General features: G+C 34.1%; 2 protein-coding genes across 3 annotated transcripts; both read left to right on the plus strand.

Moving 5' to 3' along the window:
• The first annotated feature begins 971 nt into the window (after positions 1 to 971).
• Positions 972 to 12101, plus strand: LOC115969405 (RNA-binding protein 28). Of its 2 annotated transcripts, XM_031089036.1 has the most exons (21): positions 972 to 1161; positions 1366 to 1426; positions 2104 to 2140; positions 4383 to 4513; positions 4647 to 4739; positions 4897 to 4975; positions 5063 to 5122; positions 5210 to 5269; positions 5357 to 5416; positions 5504 to 5637; positions 6469 to 6608; positions 7896 to 7946; positions 8040 to 8122; positions 8208 to 8262; positions 8346 to 8460; positions 9033 to 9567; positions 9652 to 9865; positions 10007 to 10077; positions 10579 to 10747; positions 10850 to 10979; positions 11202 to 12101. In XM_031089036.1, exons 1-21 carry the CDS (start codon positions 1051 to 1053, stop codon positions 11888 to 11890), a joined length of 3078 nt encoding a protein of 1025 aa, XP_030944896.1. In that variant the 5' UTR covers positions 972 to 1050; the 3' UTR covers positions 11891 to 12101. The 2 variants fall into 2 exon arrangements, with proteins under 2 accessions (XP_030944896.1, XP_030944897.1); XM_031089037.1 differs by lacking the exons at positions 5210 to 5269; positions 5357 to 5416.
• A 4338-nt stretch (positions 12102 to 16439) lies between these two features.
• Positions 16440 to 22790, plus strand: LOC115969406 (beta-galactosidase 3-like). Its single transcript, XM_031089038.1, has 19 exons — positions 16440 to 16676; positions 16793 to 16888; positions 17020 to 17132; positions 17219 to 17285; positions 17510 to 17602; positions 17810 to 17953; positions 18313 to 18401; positions 18485 to 18590; positions 18965 to 19052; positions 19192 to 19310; positions 19651 to 19815; positions 20073 to 20251; positions 20355 to 20464; positions 20622 to 20731; positions 21048 to 21158; positions 21255 to 21368; positions 21502 to 21707; positions 21810 to 22164; positions 22294 to 22790. Exons 1-19 carry the CDS (start codon positions 16509 to 16511, stop codon positions 22441 to 22443), a joined length of 2583 nt encoding a protein of 860 aa, XP_030944898.1. The 5' UTR covers positions 16440 to 16508; the 3' UTR covers positions 22444 to 22790.
• The last annotated feature ends 2967 nt before the right edge of the window (positions 22791 to 25757 follow it).

Consider the following 25757-nt stretch of genomic DNA (forward strand, 5'->3'; position numbering starts at 1 on the left):
TTTCAATGAATGAAAAATCAAATCTTAATGATAAAAGGGATCCACTTAATTTTAAAAGCATATGAAGATAATCTAATTTATTTTTGAGATTTAGTATTTCAAGAATTTAACAATGTACAATGGCACCATATTATTTAAAATTAGTTATCATTAATTGTTTAGATGAGAAGAGAATTTTAAATTCCATAGCATCGTTGTTCCATCATATTCATGGGAAATTAATCTTTATGAAATTTTTTTCCTCCAAACTGATTTGAAAGAGTCTCTTTTAACCTATTATGTGGTGAGTCATAAAACCATTCATATGTATTTGTTAAACAAATCACATGATTTATTAAATAGGTTATGTGACTAAAAGAGTAAAAGTACACATGAATGATTCTATTAATTGCCACACAGTGAGTCAGAGGAGTTTTCCTATAAATAAGTCTATTGCCAATATACCCATAAGTCTAGTAACTATTATTTCATGCACCTAGTATATGCATTATCTCTCCCGCATGCTATGCTATGAGATAGATCATAGATAATTAGATAGTGTATATGTTAGATAGACAAGATATATTCTTCGAGTATACCAATAAGTCTAGTAACTAATGATAACTTTTTATAATTAGACTAAGACACCAATTGATTTTTTGGTGTAAGCGAGAATTGAATTCTAAATCTCTTATTCAACCATAAGAGACTTTACTTAACTAAAACCCACTACCTTCTCCAAGTTTAGGAAACAAGGAATGGGTGGGGATTTAAAATGTTGTAGAACCTGATTAAGCCCAATGGGCCTTCAGTGGACTCAAAAAATATAAAGAAAAAGGAATAAAAATCCAAATATAACCCCCAAAATTTTAGGGCTCTTTTTTTTAAGTCAGGCCCAAAGATTCTAAATTCTCAGCCCAAGCCCATCCCAATCCCAAACCCCTAGTTCTCAAACTGGACCGTTTCTTTCTTTCACATCATAAACCCTTCAAATAAACAAAACAAGCACCGTGAATTCTCTCAGCTCTGAAAAATTTTCTGATTCGCAGCCAAAAACACACACACAGAAAGATGGGAAAGAAAGCGAAATCGAAAGAGGGAAACGAAAATAGAGCCAAAACCGAGCATTCACCTTCCACTGTTTTCGTCTCCAACTTGCCGTACTCTTTCACTAATTCTCAGGTAAAATAATTTCCGAGAAAAACAAAATGAAAAAGGAAAAGGAAAAATTAGTAAAAAGTTTCTGAATATTTGTGTTTTTGAGCTGTTTTGGATTATGAAATCTGAAATACAACTTCCTGAAGAAACTGAATAGGAAAAACAAACAGTGTCTTAGTTAGTAAATTTGTGTATTTATTTATTTATTTTGTTTATTTGATAATTCAGCTTGAGGAGACTTTCAGCGATGTAGGGCCGGTGAGGCGGTGCTTCATGGTTACACAGAAGGGTAAGTGAAATTTGAATGATTATTTGTAATGTGGAAAACTATGAAATGAAATTAGGCATTGGTGTGTGATTCATTGGCTAGTTTGTATTGTTAGAATGTGAACAATGTGTTAGAATATGTGAGTAATGGAAGTGGGAACAATAGGTCGATAATATACAAGTGAGAGAAGCTTTGGCAGCTGATTGTTGAAGTCTTTTAGTTCATATAAGTACTTAGAATGTGTATATGTATGATCAAGTTACGTCTAGTGTAACTCTTTATGAATATGTGTCGACGTTTTCATTATTCTTAACATAGACGCCAAATTTCGTTGTAATTGGATGTTATTTACTATTCGAGTAATAAACTTGTGTTTTGTGTATAATTTTAAAATTTAAAAAAAAAATCTTGAAATTTAAGCATTTTATAGATGAGATAGTTATTGATCTTTGATTATCTTGTAACATTGCAAACATTGAGGTTAAAAGGAGCAAATGTAATCCAATTGTGGCTTAAATAAAAATATAACCCCATATGTGTGTGTGTGTAGGAAATTGATGTGCCATAGGCTTTTAATTCTACTTATTTTGTGGTCTATTTGCATATTGGCGTCATGTTGTTTGGATTCTGTAGTAGGTTTAGTAATTTAACCGACTAAGCTAATCTCTATATCTATGGTTTTGTTTAAATGTTTGCAGGGTCAACTGAGCACCGTGGTTTTGGTTTCATTCAATTGTAAGTTAACTGCAAGGTTTTTGCCTATTAAGCCTCTCTCTCTCTCTCTCTCTTCCCCCCCCCCCCCCCCCCAATTTCTTAGATTTGGCCAGTTGTGTTACTAGGTATCTCTAGAACTCAATAATTAGGGATTGATGCGTTTTATGACATACCCTTATCATTTTCTTAAAAAAATTGGTAATAAACTTATAATATGCTTGTATCTGGACTAGACGTTGTTCTTTACAAGGGTCTCACTTATTATTATTTTTTTGGCATAAAATTTTCAAATGATTACATTTTGTCTACATTTATTGGGTTATTTTTTAGCTTTTTTGTACTCTTTTTTAGTTTTTTTTTTTTAATGCTTGTGCATTTATTTATTTTAATCAGTAAGAAAAAAACTTTATTAAAAAAACTAAGTATAATGCAAGGCATGAGTACACAGGGAGTGTACTACTTCGGGCCTGAAAAATCAATGAAAAGAACATAGATTCAAGAATTCAACTAAAGGGGAAAAGGTTAAACCACTTCACACTGACATCCAATCATACAGAGAATTCAAAAGAAAACGTTCCAAATCCTGGTTGGAATGTTCCTTATCCTCAAAGATATGTTGATTCCTCTCCCTCTATAGTCCACATTAGGCGCAATGGTATAATCCTCCAAATTTCTGCAGCACAACCATGCCTAATGCCCCTTCTCCAGCAGGCCAGCGCCTCATCCACTTGTTTAGGAGTCACCCAAGAAACCTCAAAGAGGCATAACATAAATGATCATAAGCTACTTGCATAGTGACAGTGAAGGAGCAAGTGATCCACCAATTCCTCACTGTTCTTACCCAAGCAGTGCCAATTAACAATACAGAAATTCCTCTTCTTCAAATTATCCAATGTAAGGAACTAAGGATCTTTACTTTAGCTGCAGTCCATGTGAAATAAGCTACCCTAATAGGGGTTCCTGCCTTCCAAATATTTTTCCAAGGGAAAGACTCCTCACTGCCTGAAGTGAGGACTTTATAATAAGATTTAACAGCAAAACAGCCACTCTTCTCAGGAACCCAAACCAACTTATCTTCCACATTAGGATCAAAACTATGAGACTATAAAATAAAAGAAAACTTGTAGACTTCCCAACCCCCATCTTGTAGTGGCCTTGAAAAAGTCACATCCCATACAATGTCCTCATTATTCCAAAGCATAAGATCCATGGCATAAGTCTTTTTGCATAACGCAATTTGAAACAAACCTCAAAATGCTTCTTTAAGGGGGACCTTTCCACTAGGATGCACGGACACAGACATGGTCACGGTTACGGGTACAAGTACAGTACGGCAACACAAGCAATTTTACAAAAATTATAACATGATAGGCAGACAAGACACCATTATGACATGGGTACGACACGAGTCAACACTCCAAATGAAATGTCCGTGCTTCTTAGCCTCTTCACACAAACATCAAACCAAAACTGGGTGTGACAACCATTCCCAGCCGCTATTTGAATGGAATGAGAGAATCACTTCCACCCACATGGTAGATATTTCCATAAAGACACTCTGAGGACCGATGGGCATACCGCATACCTGACACCCAATCCCCTTTGTCACAGCCATATTTAATAGCTATAACCCTACTCCATAGTGACTCCCTTGCCAAGGCAAAACGCCAAAGCCATTTACCCAATAAAGCAATATTAAATTGAACAAGGCTGTGAACACCCAAACCACCAGCCTGAAATTGGCTGACAGTCTTCCAATTCACCAAATGATGTTTGACTTCATTGCCTAATCCCTCCCACAGAAAGTGTCCTGCTTTTCAAAACAATTGGCAGTACTAACTTGCATTGTGAATAAAGATAGGAAATACATTGGTAGGCTTGAAAGGGTGCTTATAATAAGAGTGATCATCCCTCCCATAGAGAGATAAAGTTTCTTCCACCTTGCCAGTCTTTTCTCCATCTTTTCTAAATTTGAATCCCAAATAGCCTTGGATTTGAAATTTTGAATCTAGCTCCCAATGGTAGTCTCAAATATTTCATGGGCAATGCAGAAACTTTACAGTCCAAAATTGCTGCTAAAGTGTCAATGTCTGGATCTTCTCCAATTGGGACCATCTCAGTTTTACTTAAATTAATCTTCAACCCAGAAACAACTTCAAAACACAGCAAGACACACTTCAAATAACCAAACTACTCAGATTCAGGGCCACAAAAAATAAGAGTGTGCATTTATCTTTAACACACATTTTGCATTCATTTGCAGTGCTGTTACTGAAGATGCGACCCGTTCTATTGAGCTGAAGAATGGTTCATCTGTTGGAGGTCGGAAAATTGCAGTCAAGCATGCTATGCATCGAGCTCCCCTTGAACAGCGTCGATCAAAGCAAGGCCAAGGTTTTTTTATGCCTCACATTCAGATTTTAAACATACTGTGCTCTTGTTATATTGTCTACTTGCCCCAAATACAATGCAACAAATTAACATTATTGCTAAACTTTTGGTCCAATATCTTTAATTCTTAATTCAGTGGTTCAGTCGGATGATAATGCCAAGTCAAAAAGTGACAAGGATGATAGTGCTTCTGGGGCAGAAAAGCCTGCTTCAAACTTGGAGGAAACAGGTTACCAATTTTTATTAACCAATAAATTATGTACTTGTTTTCATTTCCTGTCCAAAATTTTATTTTATAATATTTTATCACTTCAATTATGGTATTTTATCTTCATCTTGTTATTTAATTTCTTATATTCTAAGGGAAGCTTTTGAACAAAATGCAGAGAAACCCGTGGAAGCCAGAAAAGCAGGAACACTTTCTAGTAATCTGGCAAATAAAGAGGGTTCTTCAGAAAAGAAAAAGTACTTAATCTTCCATTTCTAGTCTATATTTTCCCCATCTCTTGTTTGAAAAACTTTGTAATATGCTACGTTTGTTGTGTTCTGAAGGGCTGCGAGGATACTTTCTAGTAATCTGGCAAATAAAGAGGGTTCTTCGGAAAAGCAAAAGTACCTAATCTTCCATTTCTAGTCTATATTTTTCCCTTCTCTTGTTTGAAAAACTTTGTAATATACTATGTTTGTTGTGTTCTGAAGGGTTGCTAGGACACTTTCTAGTAATCTGGCAAACAAAGAGGGTTCTTCGGAAAAGCAAAAGTACCTAATCTTCCATTTCTAGTCTATATTTTTCCCTTCTCTTGTTTGAAAAACTTTGTAATATACTATGTTTGTTGTGTTCTGAAGGGTTGCTAGGACACTTTCTAGTAATCTGGCAAACAAAGAGGGTTCTTCGGAAAAGCAAAAGTACTTAATCTTCCATTTCTAGTCTATATTTTCCCCTTCTCTTGTTTGAATTACTTTGTAATATACTATGTTTGTTGTGTTCTGAAGGGTTGCTAGGACAGTCATATTTGGTGGTCTTCTTGATGCTGATATGGCGGAAGATGTTCACAGACGAGCCAGAGAGGTTGGCAGTGTTATTAGTGTAACTTATCCTCTTCCAAAAGAAGAGCTTGAACAACATGGTATGGGAAATTTTTCCAATTTGTTATTTATTCAGTGAAATAATGAATTCATTTTCTTGCTTATTTTTTAGGCTTGGGTTAAAATAATTGGATCCACATTGGGTTTCTTAGAATATACTGTATAACTGTATACATCTCATGTATGATGTACTATGCAATTTTCATTGTAATTTATTGGTTCTGCATTCCCATAATACTTAAAAAAGCTGCAACAAGGAACTTATGAAGGGCTAGAAGGTTTATCCAAGTGACTGCATTTTCATGTCTTTGCTTTAAGTCAATTACAAAGTACGGAATATAAGAGGTTTAACTTGATTTGCAACTGAATCAAAATGCAGCTGGTTTTCTACTTATTTTTAAAAAAATGTAGCCATGCTTCTACAGATTCTTTCCTGGGATCATTCAGAGGTGTGTCATTGAAAAAGCAATAACATCTGTTCTTTAGCTACTGAAAGAACATGGAGTTAAATTTTCCAGCTTTGATGACTTTCAATGACAACATGTGCACTTGCATTTGAAGTAATCACTCCTCATATGCATCACTGGAATATATGTTCGCCAATTTATTTTATTTAGATTACTGACATAATTTTTGTCATTGGTTCTGATAATTACCCATTTTGTTTAGTCCAAAATTTATTCAATATCTATTTTTCATTTTTTTGATAAAATTAATTTAATCATGCATGGTTGATTACATAGGCTTTATTTGAAAGGCCAAACAATTTTTTCCCCAGTTGAATGTTCCAAGCAAACAAAAATCTTGTAATTGAACTTTGAATTTGTCGGTTTTAGATGTTGAATTGGTCAAGACATGTGACATTTTTCCAGGTCTTGTGCAAGACGGATGCAAAATGGATGCTTCAGCTGTGCTTTATACTAGTGTTAAATCAGCAAATGCTTCTGTTGCTATGCTCCACCAGAAAAAGATAAAAGGGGGAATTGTTTGGGCACGTCAGCTGGGTGGGGAGGTAAAGTAGCTTACTAGAATTCTGATGTTGCTTAGACGATGCAAATGAAATGTTTCTCATTGTGATAACTGATTAAAGTAATTCAATTGGTTTATATTTTAATTATTAGGCTTTTGTTTTGAATAGGAGTTAGTAAGATGAGTCTGGCTTGTTGTATATTATTGAGGTATATGTTGGAGAAAGATGGGGGCTGGACATACACTTTCTCAAAGGTTACTTCTGAAATCTTGTTACTATAAAGCCAACTTAATTGAAGGGAGGCCTTAGGTGTAACTTTTAAGAATCAAGATGCTCTTATTTGAAGCGAGACTTTAAAGAAGCATGGAGGCTTTTGAAAGTTGTGCATTTGTGCCTTCAATTAATCACCTGGCATAAACGTGGTTCATAAGGGCTGTGGACAAAGTGGAGGAAGCAGTGGGATGATTTTCTGTTTCTTGTAAATTAAAAAAGGGTAAATTACAACTTACCCGCCTGTGGTTTGAATGATATTTAGGTTGCCTACCTGTGGTTTGATATCCCATGGTGCAAGTGTTTCGCTGGATTCTTTTTGATATTGTATTTTTATGTTTTTTGTGTTTTTGGAGGAGAGAGACATAAAAGTTGAGCAAAATTACATATTTAGTCATGTTTTTAATGAAAGTGGGTTATATAACTCTAACTAAGTTAACCTCAGGTGGGTAAAATGTTAAATTTCAACCATAGGTGGGTAAGTTGTAATTTGCCCATTAAAAAATGTGGTAGATCAGTTTGAATGGATGTTTACTGGAGTTTATTCTGACAGAGAAAAATGGTTTTTATGGGTTGAGCTGTCTGGTTTGAGCAGCTGGTGGAATGTTCCATTGTATGTGGGAAGTGATTTTAATGTGGTGCGGTTTCCTTCTGAATGCTCTGGCTCTAAAATATTTTACTCCAGCTATTCACAAGTTCTTAGACTTTATTTCAGAGCAAGGCTCGATTGATCTACCTTTGGAAGGAAGGAATTTCTCTTGGGGCCTAGTACATTTGTGCCTTCAGTTAAGCTCACTTGGCATAAATGTTTTGGGTGTGTGTTTGGGTTGTTGTACTCAAATTTGCGGGTATTCTCATCTAAAACATAAAAACATGAGTTACCCGATGGGGAAGTATTGCTTGTAGGTATACTTATCTTACAAGACAAATCTGGGGTTGATGTTTCCCTTTGTTGGTTAATCATGATGTCGTGATTGTCATTATCATCATTAGTTTCACTCTAAGTATCTATTTATCTATTGAAGATTCATTTTAAGATGATGTATGTTTATTGGCCAGGGTTCCAAGACTCAGAAATGGAAGCTTATTATTAGAAATCTTCCTTTCAAGGTTTGATCTAATTGAATCGTCCATTTCACTTTTTTTTTTCCTGTGTTGGAAGGGCTTTTGGTTTCTAAACCAATTCTCTTAACATCAATGTAGGCCAAAGTGGATCAGATAAAGCATGTTTTTTCACCAGCAGGGTTTGTTTGGGATGCTTTTATTCCATGTAATCCTGATACAGGGTAAATACTCTCATTTTCCAAATTTGTCCTCATATGTTGATGAAATATCATTGTTTTCTCATCATACCATGTTTTCTGTTTGCAGATTGTCGAAAGGTTTTGCATTTGTCAAATTCACATGCAAAAAGGATGCCGAAAATGTATTGTTTGTATTCATAAAGAGATTGAAGCCTTGTGGGTCTTGGATTGATATATTTTACAGTTTTTTATTCTTCTTTTTCAGGCCATTCAGAAGTTCAATGGGCAAATGTTTGACAAAAGACCCATAGCTGTTGACTGGGCTGTTCCAAAGAAATTATATAACAGTGGTGCTAATGCCGTTCTTGCTACAGAAGATGGTAAATAAAATTCTGCTTTCTTTTAAGGACACTCTTTTTTTTTTTTTTTTTGGTTACTTATAGTCCTTGTTCTTCTTTATTTTTGGGTAAATATCTCAATATTAAAAATTAATTATTATTTTGGCTTAAGTAGAGCATTAAGAGTATAATTTTGTTGGGTGGGCATGGACTGTAGCTACGCGTTTGGTTGGCTTCCAATGTGATATTAGTATGAGGTTGGTAATCCTATACAGATGAGTTTGGAAGCAATTATTTAGCCATGTTTAAGTTTTGCTGTTATGATGTTTCTCTATTTCCATAGAAGTATATTGGATGGGGATTCACTTTTGTACAAAATAGCAATTTTTGTTCTTCATATTCTACATGTTTGTCAGCTTGTATTGTAGATCTAGTCTGGGAAAGAAATAAATGCACTCTTCATACTATGATCTGTGCCCTCTTTCTCCACTCTTGAAAGCAAACTGTACTTGGTATTTAGATCTTTTTTGGTTTAAATCCTTTATTTCTTTGGTTGTTAAATTGAAGGATGATAGCTATACATCTTAATGAAGCAATTGCTGTTGATTTCATAGGACAACAAGATGGAAAAGACGTGGAAGGTGACAGTAGCAGTGAGGATTTCGAGGGGGAGGAGGAAAATATTGGTAAAGAATCCCAGCAGACTGATGACATTGATAGTGCGTCAGATGACTTAAATATAACAGAGAAAGAAGACGTCCCTGCGGAAATTGATTTTAGCAAGGAAGCAGATATTGCAAGAAAGGTTCTTAATAACTTGATCACACCCTCTGTTAAAGGAACTCTTCCTTCTCCAGTTGACGATTCAATGCTTCCCAAGGGAAATGAGGAACTAAATTCTGATGAAACCGTTGGTGCAGCAAATAATTTACTTAATGAATCTGGAAAAGTATCAGGTGTTACTGAGCCTGGAAACTCCAGCAAAAGTATGGCATCAAATCTAAAACAGAAAGAAGGAGAAGAGGATTTGCAGAGAACAATTTTTATAAACAACCTTCCTTTTGACATCAATAACGAAGAAGTGAAACAACGGTTTTCTGGATTTGGGGAAGTACAATCCTTTTTTCCAGTCCTCCATCATGTTACCAAGTATGTTTTTTTTTTTTAAGATATGCTTCTGAACTTCCCATCTGTCACTGCAGTTCTGTTTTAATCTCCTTGTACTTGTGGCAGGCGCCCAAAAGGAACTGGTTTTCTCAAGTTCAAAACGATAGATGCAGCTACTGCTGCAGTTACAGCTGCAAATGTAGCATCTGGTTTGGGAATTTCTTTAAAAGGTAGGCAATTGACAGTTTTGAAGGCATTAGATAAAAAATCAGCTCATGATAAGGAAGTGGACAAGGCCAACAAAGAGGTTCTGGACCCCCGCAACCTTTACCTGGCAGAGGTTAGTTTACTTAATTCTCTCTTCCACTCTTTATTAAAAGTTTCTAGTTTATGTTGCATTTTTAAATCTGCAGTAGTATATTTGTGAAAGAAGATTTATCTGCTGTGTGGGTGAATATTTTTTTTCCCAAATTTTTAATAGGAAGGTCATATTGAGGAGGGAACTCCGGCTGCAGAAGGAGTTTCAGCTAGTGACTTGTTGAAACGCAAAATGTGAGTATTTCATACATGATGTAAGGTTATATTTTTTCCCTGCTGGATTGGATCATGTAAATTTGAAATGCAAGATGAGAACAATTCTTCCCTTATTGGTAGTGTATTTTTATAGATGATGTTTGGATGATGCTTTTGTTGGTCATTGTGGCAAGCATTTTTATTCTAGTTGAGTTTCTTTAAAAAAAAAAAAAAAAAGAGATGAAATTATCTGAAGTTTATTTTTTTATTTTTAATCTTCTCTCATTTTTATGTTTATTTATTACATTAAAGCTTCAAAGTAAAAAAAGAAAGAAGTTTATCTCTGGAGATGACCCTTGAGGGCTCCTAAGAAAGTGGTATTAGCTTGAATCAAACTATATCTTACCTGTAGTTTTGTATTTATGATGGCTGCTGACAAGCTTCTCATATTCAAATGTTGAAATTTTGTGTTGTTTCCATAAAATTTTGCATTCCTTTGTCATATATTCTAATTTTTTTTTTGTTTGGGGAACACTTCAGGTTGAAGAGGGAAAAGAAGACTAAGCTTAAATCTCCAAATTTTCATATTTCAAAGACTAGGCTTATTATGTATAATATACCAAAGTCAATGACCGAAAAAAAACTTAAAAAGCTTTGCATTGATGCGGTTACCTCCCGAGCTACAAAGCAAACCCCAGTGATTAAACAGGTGGGCTACATCTATAACTATTTAGAGTTGTTTAGTGTTTGCATGTAACTTTGTGAATACTTCTAATATATTTTTTTCTTGTAATTAATATTGTACATGCAGATAAAGTTCTTGAAGGATGTGAAGAAAGGAAAGGTTGTTACAAAAAACCATTCTCGTGGCGTTGCTTTTGTTGAGTTTACAGAGCATCAGCATGCACTTGTGGCCCTCAGAGTTCTTAACAATAATCCTGGTAACAATATTTTCTTAATAAATCACTATCATGTATTCTCTCCTATGATGATATTAAGATTGGCAGCAAGTCCATTATAACTGAAATAGTTCTTTCATTTAGTGTGACTATCTGTAATTATGATGTTGATCCACTGCTGTAAAAGGTTGAATGTGTTGGTTTATTTTTCTGCTTTGATTTTTATTCTATTCTAATTTAATTTAATTCTTTGGCTACTTGTAGAAACTTTTGGTCTGGAATATCGCCCAATTGTGGAGTTTGCTCTTAATAATATTCAGACATTGAAGCTACGGAACGCTAAGATACATGCTCAGCAGCATGGTATCCGTGATGATCAAAACGATGTGAAGCAAGGTGATGATGCACATCCGGACAAACAGAACTCCAAGAAAAGGAAATCCAGAGGTGATGATGGATCAGTGAAGGGTTCAGTATCTAATAAAGAGGAAAATCATGTATTCAATAGAGCTGCCACTGAAGGACGTGGATCTGCTAAGAAGCAAAAAGGCAATCCTGCAAGTGCAAAGGTGAAAGAGTTTTCATCTAAAGAAAAACCAGAGGGCTCCAAATGGAACTCCAAAAATCAACAAGATGGCAGGAATCCTGATAGTGGAAGATCACTCGATAGAAAAATGACAGATAGTGATGCCCACAAATCAAAATCTTCAGAGGACGCAGTTGTGCAACTGAAAAAGAGGAAGCTGCAGGACCAAACAGAACAGCAGAAGAAAAACAGAGATTTGAAGGACAGGAGGAGGTCAAAAAAGACTAAAGTCCCAGTGGGGAAAGACGAAAAAGATAAGCTTGACATGCTAATTGAGCAATATAGATCCAAGTACTCACAGAAGAGATCTCAGAAAAGTGATGATGAAAAGCAAGGTTCTAGACAGCTTAGAAAATGGTTCCAATGATAACTATCTATTTGCAGGTTTTGTCAAATTTTGTGATAAGCTAATTCTATATAGAAATTTGATGCAATTGTTATAAATTTTGACAACTGTGTGGAACTTAAAGGGTCTTGAATTCTACGATCTGTTGTATCTATATACTTAACTCTGCTCCAATTTCATAATGGTCCAAGAGCTGAAAAAAATTGGTCAGAGTCTACACCGATTACTTCCAGTGGATGTCTTGCCTTGCATGTTTTAAGGACAAAGTTAGGGGTTGATATGCAAGGCCTTGAATGCTATCGCTAATTAGATAGTTAGACATCTGATTTTCTCAATCTTTAGCTTTCAATTCTCATGAATATGTGGCTCTATGGAAGCCATCTACAATGCAGCACTGGATAAAAGTTGTTTCCTGCTTGCATTTTACCACCTTAGCTTGAGCTTCCTCTGCTAAACTAGAATAAACCTTTGAAATAAAAGAAACTTTTTGAAACTAGTCACGGAAAAAGTTGTAAGCATCACTCATTTTCTGCCATGACTCCAACACACCATTTGATTATCACAATCATGACTCATGCCTAACGACTACAAGAATAGCCATTTTAGCATCAAATGGAAACTACAACCAAGGTCTATTACTCTACTGCATTTTTGGCCTATTCCTATCTCCAACCCCTTCTTGTTGGGTGATGAAGGAGTCTTAACTAGGCATGTGCCTTTGTTCTCTTGTTTTGTTTCTTTAATAAAATCTGCTTAGCCAAAAACGAAGAAGAAGAAAAGAAAAGAAAAGTGAAGCTAAGGCAACATGCAAGCATATATATTGAGAATAAAGGCAGTATGGTTGGGTGTGAGCTTTAACTGAAAGGGAAAAAGAAGTACGTGGAATACTCTTCTACATTGATGTCATTTTCTTCTTGCGAATGTTGACAAACAGCTTCTAAATCCAGAAAAAAAGAAAAAGAAAAAAAGAAGGTTATCTTTTTTGAGCTGTGTAGGTTGAAAATCACAAGGTGCATTGCATACTACTTTTTCTCACCTTATCCTCAAATTAAAATTCCCATCCTGATCATCAAAGAATCACACTCATCTGCTTTGTTACCCTTTTTCATTAAAATTCTTTCAACTATTTTTCACAGGAATTTAGCCTTGTTCAATGGAATCTTGCTTCACGCTCACTCATGGAATTAAAATAGACATTTTGAGCTGTTTTTTTTTTTCTTTTTTCTTAATCACATATGAATATGGAGTGGAATAAGAAAGATAATTATTAAGATGATAACAAGTTGGTTGTAGTGCCGTTTTGTGACCGTTGCTTGCATTAAAACATTCCTCGATTGTGCAATGAGTGTGAAATTTTACGTTTTCTACGAAAAATAGAAAGTTTATGTTATTAAATGTAATAGTATTACAATTACAAACTATTTTATAATATTTTTATAAATTATTGCTATGACCAATTCTAATTATTTTTATTTGGGTCTACTACTAACATTTTTTTTTTTCATTTATAAATAATCACACACCATATTAGTAATTTGTAAAAAATTTTATAAAAAAGTTTGTATTTATCTTTAGCATTTTCCTATACAATATATGCTATAACACAAAATGTGATTTATATATTTGGATTGTGTTAACGGGCATCTTATGGTGTCTCTTTAAGAGGGTAATTTTGTCCAATTTTTTCTTGCCAGCTGTGTGGTTTTTTTTTTTTTACTCAACTTTTTATTAATGTGGGACTCACATTGGCAAACCTTAACAAACACCATATGATGCTGGTTAGCATTTGCTTATATATTTTTACTAATAAAAACGTTTCTAGCATTATAAAAAAAAGATTTTATAGTTAGAACTTAGAAGTTGTCTAAGCAATAACAAGTTTCCATGAATTTTCATGACATTTTAAGTTGTTTGGCCATCGGTGAAAAGCTCCAATACAGTGTCACGGACATACACTGAACATTCATAATATGATTTCCTAGGATACCTTTAATTTGACTAGTACAATTCACATGCATGCAATACATTTAAGAGGAAAAAGAAGATGAACAAGTCAAGCTTCAAGAAGCTTGTGCCTTATGGGCATGAGCGACCGCTCACATGGGCTTCTTATACAAGAGGCAGTGTTTTCAAAAAGACATTCACTTTTTTTTATTATAGGAAGTAGTCAATGAGGCATCCTATGTTCCATCATTTTCCTTCTAATAATTTTGACTCTATTATAAAGTTGAGTGATACCTCTCATTTACAACGAAGCAAATTATTATTTTCTTTATTGACATGGGTACTCTAGAATTTTTGAAATGACCGAAAGATGTTAATGATTTGAACCCAAAATCTTATAAATAAAATAAGGTTTGAGAAATTCTAGACAAACACATTAGGGTAAGTAAATTGTTGTTTTCCTTCGACCCAAAAAAAAAAAAAGTGATTGTGGTTTTCCCAATTAAATAACAAAATAACATGATCAAATATCTAACTTTTTAACCTTTTCACCATACCTGGCATTAAATAAAGGATTTGATATAAAGCAAAATCAATAATTTTTCTCGTACCCGAATTTAAATGGTTAAACTAAAAAATGGCATTTAAGTTTTTATTTATTTATTTTGAAAAGAAGCTACTTGTAGCTTGAGCCATTAGTTCCCCCGCTATGGTTTACTTCGTGAAATTATTCAATGCGTTTGATCTATTACACTTTTCTCAAAAAAGAAAGAAAGAAAAAGATCTATTACACCTTTCTCCTACGTAAAGATGAGTCCACATTAGGACCAAGCATGAGGCTCACTAATGTGAGTTAGTATACCAGGTTTGTGCAATGATTTTTCGTATACTTGAGGTACAACTTAAACCTCCCCTTACTGATATAGCATATTGTATCCATAGGTGTTGATTAGGGGTGGCTCTAGGCCTAAGCAAAAGGGCAAAGGCTCCCAAAATTTAATTTCAATATAATGATTGCTTTCAAGAAAAAGAAAAAAAAAAGTATAAATGGACTGTACTTTTTTCCTACACTTCTAAGAATGCCTTAAAATATTGGACTGATAAAAACCTAACCCAATTGAAATCCTAAACTATTTCACAATTTAAAAAGTTGTGATGCAAGTGTGCCACTCATCATTAATAATCAATTTCTCTAATAGCTTGAAGCCTTATTTTTTGCAAGTGCCCTTAAGCCATGTGGCATATTAGATTGTATTAGATTTTCTTTGATATCATATGTCATAGTGCGAGAAAAGCATTAGCCACATTTGTGATTATACCCTAAAAAAAGTAATCAAGTGATAATTGAGATTTCTTATAATCATTTATATTACCTAGTAAATATCCAATATGAAACTCAACATATGCCCGCACAACCTCTACTAATACCATATAATCTAATCAAATCCACACAATTTTGGGTATCATACTACCGCTATATACTAAAATCAAATTTGAAAATTTAGATTTCAGCTTTGCTTAACCATGCATTACCTTAAAAATATCTTACTTAAATTTATTACCTTAGGCCTCAAACTGAATTGAGTCACTTTTGTAGATCAAAGAGCCATGAGAGATTGGAAATATATTTTCAATCATATAGTTGTTATGAATATCATGCCTAACATCATAATCGGACGTTTGAAGTTGGGATCTCCTGATTTTTTTCACATCAATGAACAAGTTAGTTCCATAATAAGCTCTTAAATTCACATTAAAAAAAGATAAAGAAAAAAATGTTTACAAGGTTTGCTTGTCTTCTTCCTCAAAAAAAAAAAAAAAAGGTTTGCTTATCTTGAGCTTCTGTCCATATTAATTTTTTCAATTTTTAGAATCTTCTGTCCATATTAATTGCTTCTATAAATCATGAATATCACCTGGATATATAATATAATACAAGCATAAAAGTTCCCAAATTAAAATTTATAATATATCAAAATATTTTTTGCTTCAAGCTACCAAAAAAGAAAAAAAAGAAAGAAAAGAAAAGAAAAGAAGATTGTTGCACCGCCAAAGGCACTGCAGAATTAGAATAGAATGTATTGCTTATACGCTATTGTTAGACAACTTCTTTATTATCTCTTCTTTTGAGGGTTCCACTCATGCATCTATACCCCGTTCTAATTGGGAAACACCCATGTTTAACTATAATCACACTATAAAGACAAAAATCATAATTCACTTAGAAAGTAAAAGTTCAACCATAAAACAGCACCACAATGCAGCTGCGTCACACACTTTACCTTCATCTGCATTAATTGTCACACCGAATAGTTTCACATATACAATGACTATAGTTTCCCTTTTTTATCTTTTATGCATCATAAAAATACACCTGTGAATGTTACTATTTTTGAGCCTAATGTCACTGTGCATGTATATATATAGTAATGATGTAGTCCAAGACAAAGAATCCACACTTCATATTGTTTACTAATTTCTCTCTCTCTCTCTCACATTGTGGATGCCACCTTTACTGTGTTGATTGAAACTGTATTCATAATACAACAAAAATGGTTCAGAAAAATTGACTCCTGTTCCGTGTTGCAGGGTGGTGGTGACCACATAAAAAAGAAACAAGCATAATATTTTCCCACATTTCACATTGCTTATTTCTCAGTCTCTCTCTGTGTGTTTGTGTGTCTCTGGAGAGAAAATGGAAGCTAACACAGCTTCCAACTGGTTTTTACTCTCTATGGTTTTGTTTCTGAGTCTTCAGCTGACACAGTGCAGTGTCACTTATGATAGGAAGGCACTTATCATTAATGGGCAGAGGAGAATTCTCTTTTCTGGGTCTATACACTACCCTAGAAGTACCCCTCAGGTAGTATATTAATTTTCTTTACTTTCCCAATTCCTTTCTCTTATAAAATGTAGTCGGTATGTGAAATTTTGCTGGCACTTCTTTTAATGAACAATGTTGATTCAAATACAATGCAGATGTGGGAAAGTCTAATACAGAAAGCCAAAGATGGTGGTTTAGATGCTATAGATACCTATGTGTTTTGGAATCTTCATGAACCTTCTCCTGGAAATGTACTTTGATTTTACTCATTTTCTTTCCTTGTTCTGTGTTTTTCTTTACTTGCTATTATTTTTGTTACACTTTCTGTTCTATATTAGCTTATGATTTTTTTTTTTTTTTTGTAATGATTTGTGGGGTTTAGTATAATTTCAAGGGCAGATATGATTTGGTTCGATTTATCAAGATGGTCCAGAAAGCTGGGTTATACATGCATCTTCGCATTGGGCCTTATGTTTGTGCAGAGTGGAATTTTGGGTAATGACAAATTTCCTTTTTTTTTTTATGATGGGTTTGTGCTCTCAAATTCATTTCTTTACTCACTTTTTTGTTTTTGGTCCTAGGGGGTTTCCTGTTTGGTTGAAGTATGTTCCAGGCATTAGCTTTAGAACAGATAATAAGCCTTTCAAGGTCTCTCTCTCTCTCTCTCTCTCTCTCTCTCTCTCTCTCTCTCTCTCTCTCTCTCTCTCTCTGTACATTTCTGTTTGTGTAAATGTAAGTACAATAAAAACTAAAGGATTATTGATGGAAATTGAACATGTGAAAGCATATTTTGTTCACTAAAAAAATGAGCGTTTATAACTTTTTTAGGTATCTAAGCTTTGTTAAGTATCTTACATATCTTGGAATTGCAGTTGGCAATGCAAAAGTTTACCCAGAAAATTGTTCAAATGATGAAGGATGAAAAGCTATTTGAGTCTCAAGGTGGCCCCATCATCCTCTCACAGGTATTGTTTCTGGGTTTCCACACACAAGTATTTGTGGTATCTCTAACATGTCAGAAAATTTTACTATGTTTTACATGGAAAAATAAAGAAAAATAAATATTAGTTCTGGTAGGAAGTCATGAACTACATTACTACAATATGCAAAACTTCATCATTTTCGGCCAATTGATGCATTTATATATATTTTTACTTAACCTTTATTTGCAGATTGAGAATGAATTTCAGCCTGTAAGCAAGGTAATTGGAACTGCTGGTCATGCTTATATGACTTGGGCTGCAAAGATGGCTGTTGGAATGGGTACCGGGGTCCCATGGGTTATGTGCAAGGAAGATGATGTCCCCGACCCAGTGGTAATGAAAATTATACTTCTTAAAAGTATCTTAGCTTTAACCACATATCTACTCATTAACTAAAAGTCATAATACTTGGTCTTTTTTGTTTTCTTGCATTTTGTCAATGTTAACATTTTACAAGGATTTTAAGCATCCCATTAATTGATTGATTATTGGTACATTCTCATTAGTTTGGGCACTTGCAATGAAGCTTTTACTTACCTGTATATTCAATTTGTGAAATATAATGAAAATACATGACATGCTGGAAGAAACTGATGAAAATCTATTTGTTAGAAAAAAAAAATTACAGTGACTCTCTTTTTGCTTTAGTAATGACAGTTCAAAATCCATCTCTCTCTAAATCTTGCTGACAGATAAACACGTGCAATGGTTTTTATTGTGACTACTTCTCTCCAAACAAACCTTACAAACCCACATTATGGACTGAGGCCTGGAGTGGCTGGTAAGTTTTGCATCCACCATCACTTTCAAAGCAATGCTCTAAGATACTTAATTAATCTACTTGCCTTATGTCTCTTTTGTAAGGTTTACAGAATTTGGTGGCCCAATTCACCAGCGACCAGTTCAAGATTTGGCATTTGCAGTTGCTCGGTTCATTCAGAAGGGAGGCTCCTTTGTCAATTATTACATGGTCAGTCATTATTAACCTCTAGTCTGCATTTAGCACCTGTCGAGAGTAGTACTTAAAACTGGTTCAATATTAGTCTGGCTGATTTTGTATTACAAATGGAATATGATTCATATTTGTTTGTACCGAATACTTTGAATGTTAAAGATGATGGGAAACAGCTTCTCTAATGCTCTTTTAATTTCCCAGAAAGCACTAAAGATGATATGTCAACTTGCATAGCTATGGCCACTAAGGCAATTGTATTAACTTTTAGTGTGCTTATTTTACATGTGCCTTATCTACTTGCACATTAATCATTATCTTGTTCAGGGAATCTTTCAAAACTTTGCTATGAGCTGATTCATTCCAACCTGCAATCTTATTCTTTTTCACAGTACCATGGAGGAACAAACTTTGGAAGAACTGCTGGTGGCCCTTTCATTACTACCAGCTATGATTATGATGCTCCAATTGATGAATATGGTGAGAGATTTGAGCCCATATCTTCACACTGAAGAATTCCATTCTATTAATTGTTTAGACGTGATCAGATAACTAATTAGTCAGTTTGTCAGACTTGTAACTCATACATGGTTTAACGGTAACCTTGCTAATGTGATAGGCTTGATCAGGCAGCCTAAGTATAGCCATCTGAAGGAACTCCATAAGGCTGTTAAGTTATGTGAGCGAGCTTTGCTTACTGCTGATCCCACCATTACATCCTTGGGAAGTTACGAAAAGGTTGGTTTGTTCTCTATATTAAGGGTGTGTTTAGAGCATTTCAAGAATGACTTCCTTCTGAACTTTCTATGATAATTTTAGTATAATCTTGCGGAAATAACCAAAATTCAGCTTCATATTTTATTGTCAAAGCCCTGCTATGGCACACCTTTTATGCGCTCTTGATAAATCATTGGATATAGGTAACAAAACCCCATTTTAGTGACCATCCAGAGATATACTTAAAGTATCTCTCACTTCATATTAACATTCTTTTCCTGCTTCTGGTTTTAAGATGGTTGCCATAGTGATGTTTTCCCCCGTCTATAATTCAGATTGACTCAGTATTAACATTATGCAGGCACATGTATTCTCTACCAAGTCAGGACATTGTGCAGCTTTTCTCTCAAATTACAATCCAAAGTCTTCTGCAAGGGTGACTTTCAATAACAAGCACTACAACTTGCCACCTTGGTCCATAAGCATCCTTCCTGATTGCAAAAATGAAGTCTTCAATACTGCCAAAGTAAGTGAATTGGCTATTGGGATGATTAAATCATTATTCATCTTGTTTGTGTCAAGCACTTAGCTTGAAAATATGTTGTAATTAACATCATGATGAAACCTGACTTATCCAACAATCTTGATGCACACTGCTTTTGCTAATGCAATTTTTCAATGAAAACAAGTGGCTGCCTGTTTGAGTTTAATATAGGGAGAAATATATTCATCAGTCTTCTAAGTTCCATCCTATTTTGTTTATCATTCATGCTGGGGTTGCAGGTTAGAGTTCAGACATCCCAAGTGAAAATGTTGCCTACTAATGTTAGGTTTCTTTCTTGGGATACATTTAATGAAGAAATATCCTCAGCTAATGATGATTCAACAATCACCGTCTTTGGTCTCTTGGATCAGTTGAACCTCACCAGAGATGCTAGTGACTATCTCTGGTACAAAACGAGGTGAAATTGAATCTTCCTGATATTTCGTTTTCATCCTAATAATGTTATTATTTACATGTGATGAATATTTTACCAGTAATAAACTAATAATGTATGTCTCCAGTGTTGATATTAGTCCATCAGAATCATTTCTTCATCAAGGCCAGCATCCAACTATCACTGTGCAGTCAGCTGGTCATGCTATGCATCTGTTTATCAATGGGCGTCTTTCAGGTGCATCATCGAACTTCTTGTTTTCAGAAAGAGTATATAACTGGAGTGGACTATGTTATTCAGTGGATTAAAAGAAAAAAAAAGAAAGAGAGAGAGAGGGTTCAACTTTTATTATATGTTAACAGTTACTAAAGATTTTTATGTGATCTAATGATAGGTTCGGCCTTTGGGACTCGGAAGAAATTGAGATTTACTTATACAGGAAATGTTGACCTGAAAGCTGGAGCAAACATAATTTCACTACTCAGTATAGCTGTTGGATTGCCTGTTAGTATTCCAATCCCACTTTTATTAGACTCTGATTATCAGTATCTGAAACTCTGGAAAGATGGCGTCAAGGTTAAGATGGTGCCATACTACTTGGCCTAATTTGTCCTAGCAGCTTATCATAATTTGGAAAGCAAACATTTTGATTGAAAACTTCGAGATTGTAATTTCAGCAATTTAAAAAAAAAAAAAAAAAATTCTAATGTTATGTAATTTGACTTTATTAGATTCTATGGCAACAATGAAATCCCATTCTGCGGTTAACCATATCCTTTGTCAATTCAATTGATCTCTTTTTTGATTGTTGTTGTTGAAGAACAATGGTCCACACTTTGAGACAAGGAGCACAGGAATCATAGGACCAGTTGTCATACATGGGCTAGACCATGGAGAAAGGGATTTGTCCCGGCAGAAATGGTCATACAAGGTCTAAGAATCTCACAACAGCATATTTTGATGACTTATCAATTATTTCATGAGTTTCTGCCTTATAGGACTATCTAATAATTTTCCTTTTATACAGGTTGGGCTTCGAGGAGAATCCATGAAATTAGGTTCTCCAAACTCTTTCTCATCAGTTGGTTGGATGCAAGGGTCCTTAATGGCACATAAACAACAGCCATTGACGTGGTATAAGGTTGGGAACATGAAAGAACTCTTGGCACAATTGTTTTATTTTCTTCTTTACACTGTTTGATGGGGTTGAGGGTGCTCTCAAAATATATTCAAAATCTGTAAGTATAAATTAACATGTCACTTTGAACCTGCAGACCAGTTTTGATGCACCAGAAGGAGATGAGCCCTTGGCTTTGGACATGACTGGCATGGGGAAGGGTCAAGTGTGGATCAATGGGAAGAGCATAGGAAGATTTTGGAACGTCTATGCTAATGGCAACTGCAACGGATGCAGTTATTCTGGTACATTCCGGCCTATAATAAAGTGCCAATTTGGTTGTGGCCATCCAACTCAACAATGGTACAGACTTTCTCAATTTTCTCATCCATGAATGACATAAAACTTAAGATTAAATGATTGTACATTGCTAGCTCAGTTCCATCTGCTTCTATATGTTTTTAGGTACCATATTCCTCGTTCATGGTTGAAGCAAACTAAAAACTTATTGGTAGTTTTTGAGGAAATTGGTGGGGATGTATCTAGAATTGGAATTGTGAAAAGATCAGTTACAAGTAACTCAGAGACCTCAATTGTCTGTGCTGAGGTCTCTGAGTATCATCCAAGCATTGAGAATTGGCGTGTTGAGAGTGATGGAAAATCAGAAGCACTAGACATGCCTGAGACTAGCCTACATTGTGCACCCGGACAGTCCATTTCTGCAATTAATTTTGCAAGTTTTGGAACTCCATCTGGGACTTGTGGGAGTTTCCAGCATGGAACCTGTCATGCCCCAAGCTCACATGCTGTCCTAGAGAAGGTTCTCATACTGCTCTTTAATTTCTTCAGTACAGATTTACCAAATGTTAAAATGTTAATTTTAACCATTTAAAACCCTGTAAAGACTTATGTTCAATCCCAAATTTACATATTTGGTCCTTATTTTCAGGAATGCATAGGTCAGCAGGAATGCTTGGTGACCATATCAAACAGTAGCTTTGGTGCAGACCCATGTCCAAATGTAACAAAAAAATTATCAGTGGAAGCTGTTTGTGCCTCTACAAATACAACAATAGCCAGAACCAATTCAAGGCTTTGAGAAGAAGAAAAGGAATTCTAACATCATACCAACATTGGAACAATTATATTCATTTCAAAGTGCATCAGAAGAGTTTGAAGTAGCAGCAATTGATTAAAGGAATAAGATAGTGGGAAAGTAATAGTTAGATTTATCATTTATGGAATATCACATTCATATGTATTGCAAATGTAAGTTAAGTTCTAGGTATGGTTTCTGAAGTTGTAAGTGCTTCCATTCAGTTGTAAAAGTTAACCAAGAGAGGGCAAGGAAGTGAAAAATAAACAGCACAGTTAAAAGTAATTAACATTAAGCCAAACCAAACAAAATGTGACACGTTTTTCATAAAAGAAGAAGCTTCTCAATCACTCTGCCTAAAGCACCTCAGTAATTGACCCTTCGGGATGCATATGACAGATTCCCATCATGATAAAAAGGAAATTTCATAAAAGTAGCATACTGCTCCTTTTCTTGACCATTGATGAGGTATCCCTATTAGTGAACCAAATTCAAATGTGGGGTTGAAATAACAGATAATATGCATAATGACTTGTCCTTTTGTGTGTTGCTAATGGACATCAATGGGGTCCTCATTACCCTTTTGTGGAAGCATTATACAAGAGGTCAAGGACCAAGGAAGCAATGACGGACCAACGAGGCAATGAATCAAGAAGACAATTAGTGTTGTGATTTGGTGTTAGTGGAGGCGCATTTATTCAAACGAAAATTAAAACATTCACACTTGATAACAATATTTATCGCTAACTCCAAGTCTACATGCACATACAACATTAACTAAAATCCTTCACAAAAGACAACAATGTTTATTATTGTTCAGCTAACTCCAAGTCTACACGCACCGACAACATTAACTAAAATCCACTGTCAACGATATGGATTACAATCAGTCTCAATTAAATCTTACAATCTCACATAATTTCAAAAATAACACTCATAAACCTCACAATGCACAAACACAGATTCAAAATCCCGAAGTCTTAATGTACTCAATAACTCTAACACGCGCAATAAACAAACTGACTAAATCACACATGCGGTAGTATCTTTCAACTCCAAAAAATATACCAAAACTATTATTCGAAAAAATCCATTCATCTTGTTTTAAGAGTCTTCTCATTATATGGGAAGAACTCTTGAGCGAAAGTCACCAAACTCTTTGTAGTATCTACGCATATGACTTCAATACTATGAATACAATTCTTAGTGGACAAGAAATAACAATTTTCTTCCTTATTAAGAAATAGGCCTACCTTCCACTACAAGAAAACCCAAATCAAGTCAAAATAGGAATTTGAACACTCAACCCAATCTTATAAATCAAAACATAAATTCTTATCCATGTAAAATAAATTTCTAAAATTTTCACACCAGGTCTGCATTAATTTTATGCATGCTTGCTCAAAGAAGCAAGAACCAAAATCAAGAATAATGTGAATCATCATATATCCAGAATTGTAATTACATTGATATATTATACACATTCATGCACTTAATGCCAATAATATGGTTGCCAATTAATGACACTTAATCCCTTTTATTTTTATATATTTAAGTAATGACACTTAATCCCTAAACGTGGAGTTCGTTTTCTGGATTTAATCTCACCTACTTACACGTAGCAAATTTTTTGTAGAATTACGGTAAAAAGTCTAGTTAGATTGCTCTTATTATTATTATTTATAAAATTCGATAATCGGGAGACATGGAATTTAATCCCGATGTTTCAATTGGAAACATCATAAAGTGTTAACAAGTTGAATTACAAGACTCTTAGTTAGATTGTTAAATGTTAGTTTTTTTTTTTTATTAAAAAGAACCATGGATTATTTCCTTACAAGAACCGACACTAAGGCTGGGTTTGGATTCAACTTTTGCGTTTTACGTTTGTGTTTTCAGCAGCTTTTTTTTTTTTTTTTAGCCGGTTTTGTTGACTTTTCCACGGTGAACAGTGCATCTGTGCACTGTTCATGGACCCACAAATTTTACTTTTCAGCAACTTTTTTATTAAAAATAGGTCTCATGGCACTATTCACACATTTAAAAATTATTTTGCTACAGTATTTTCAGTTTTCAGTTTCAGCAAAATAAATTTTATCTAAACAGACTCTAAGGGTCCGTTTGGATATAACTTATTTTTCCTGAAAACTAAAAACTAAAAATTGAAAACTGAAAACACTGTAGCAAAATAATTTTTAAATGTGTGAATAGTATTTGTGGGACTCATTTTTAATAAAAAAGTTGTTGAAAAGTGAATTTTATGGGAGTCATGAACAGTGCACCCGTGCACTGTTCATGGGAGAATAGTCAAAAGTTGCGGCTTGAAAAAAAAAAAAAAGAAAAGAAAAGAAAAGAAAACGCACAAGTGCTAATCGCCAAACGCTAATAAGTCGGATCCAAATGAGCAATAAGTGTTGGTTTGGGAACAATTTATCTAATTTTTTGTTAATTTTTTTTTTTTTTGCTGAATAATTCATGTGAAACCTGCAAATAGTAGGAAAAATAAGCAAAAATGAAATAAAATAGGTAAGTGACTCACTTGGAACCCACAGATAATAATAAAAATAAGCAATAAGTTGAATTATAAGTTTTCCTAAACAAACATTAGGTCACATGACAAATCAATAAGCTGAAATATAAGATATAGCTTTATGTCAAATTATTTCATTTTATGTCAAAATTTTGACCAATTTTATAGGATGTGGAGACAATAAAACTAATTTTTTGAATTTCACTTATTATTTTAGTAATATTTTCAGTCACCTTATCAATTTATACTAATTTTTTATTAAATGAACCTCATAAGAGCATCTACATTGGTGGAGCCATAATTTTAATTATTTGACACTACAAAAAACTACTTTATCTATTATTTTACCTTTTTACTTTACAAAACATTCAACATTAGTAGTTTTATTTTAACTTTCAACACAATAAAATAATATAAACAACACAATAAAATAATATATCTACTATAATAGAATAATATATCTATTACAATAAAATAATATATCAACTACAATAAATAACAATCACAACCACTACAACCATAACAGCCTTCGCCTCTGCCTCCAACCGCCACCGCCACATAATTACATATAATCGTCTAGTGTAACAATAATTTTTTTAATCCCAAATTATATATATATATATATATATACATATACAATTTTTTTTTCGGCCTAAAACAATTTCTAATAACAACAAAACTTATTATGAAATTATTGTAAAACATTGTAAAGGTAACATTTATTATATAAAATATTAACTCAACAACAATTTTAAAATTTTTTTCTTTTCTTTTATTTTTCTCTTAA

Source organism: Quercus lobata, chromosome 11 (genome assembly GCF_001633185.2).
Source record: "Quercus lobata isolate SW786 chromosome 11, ValleyOak3.0 Primary Assembly, whole genome shotgun sequence".
In the NCBI taxonomy this organism is placed as follows: Eukaryota; Viridiplantae; Streptophyta; class Magnoliopsida; order Fagales; family Fagaceae; genus Quercus; species Quercus lobata.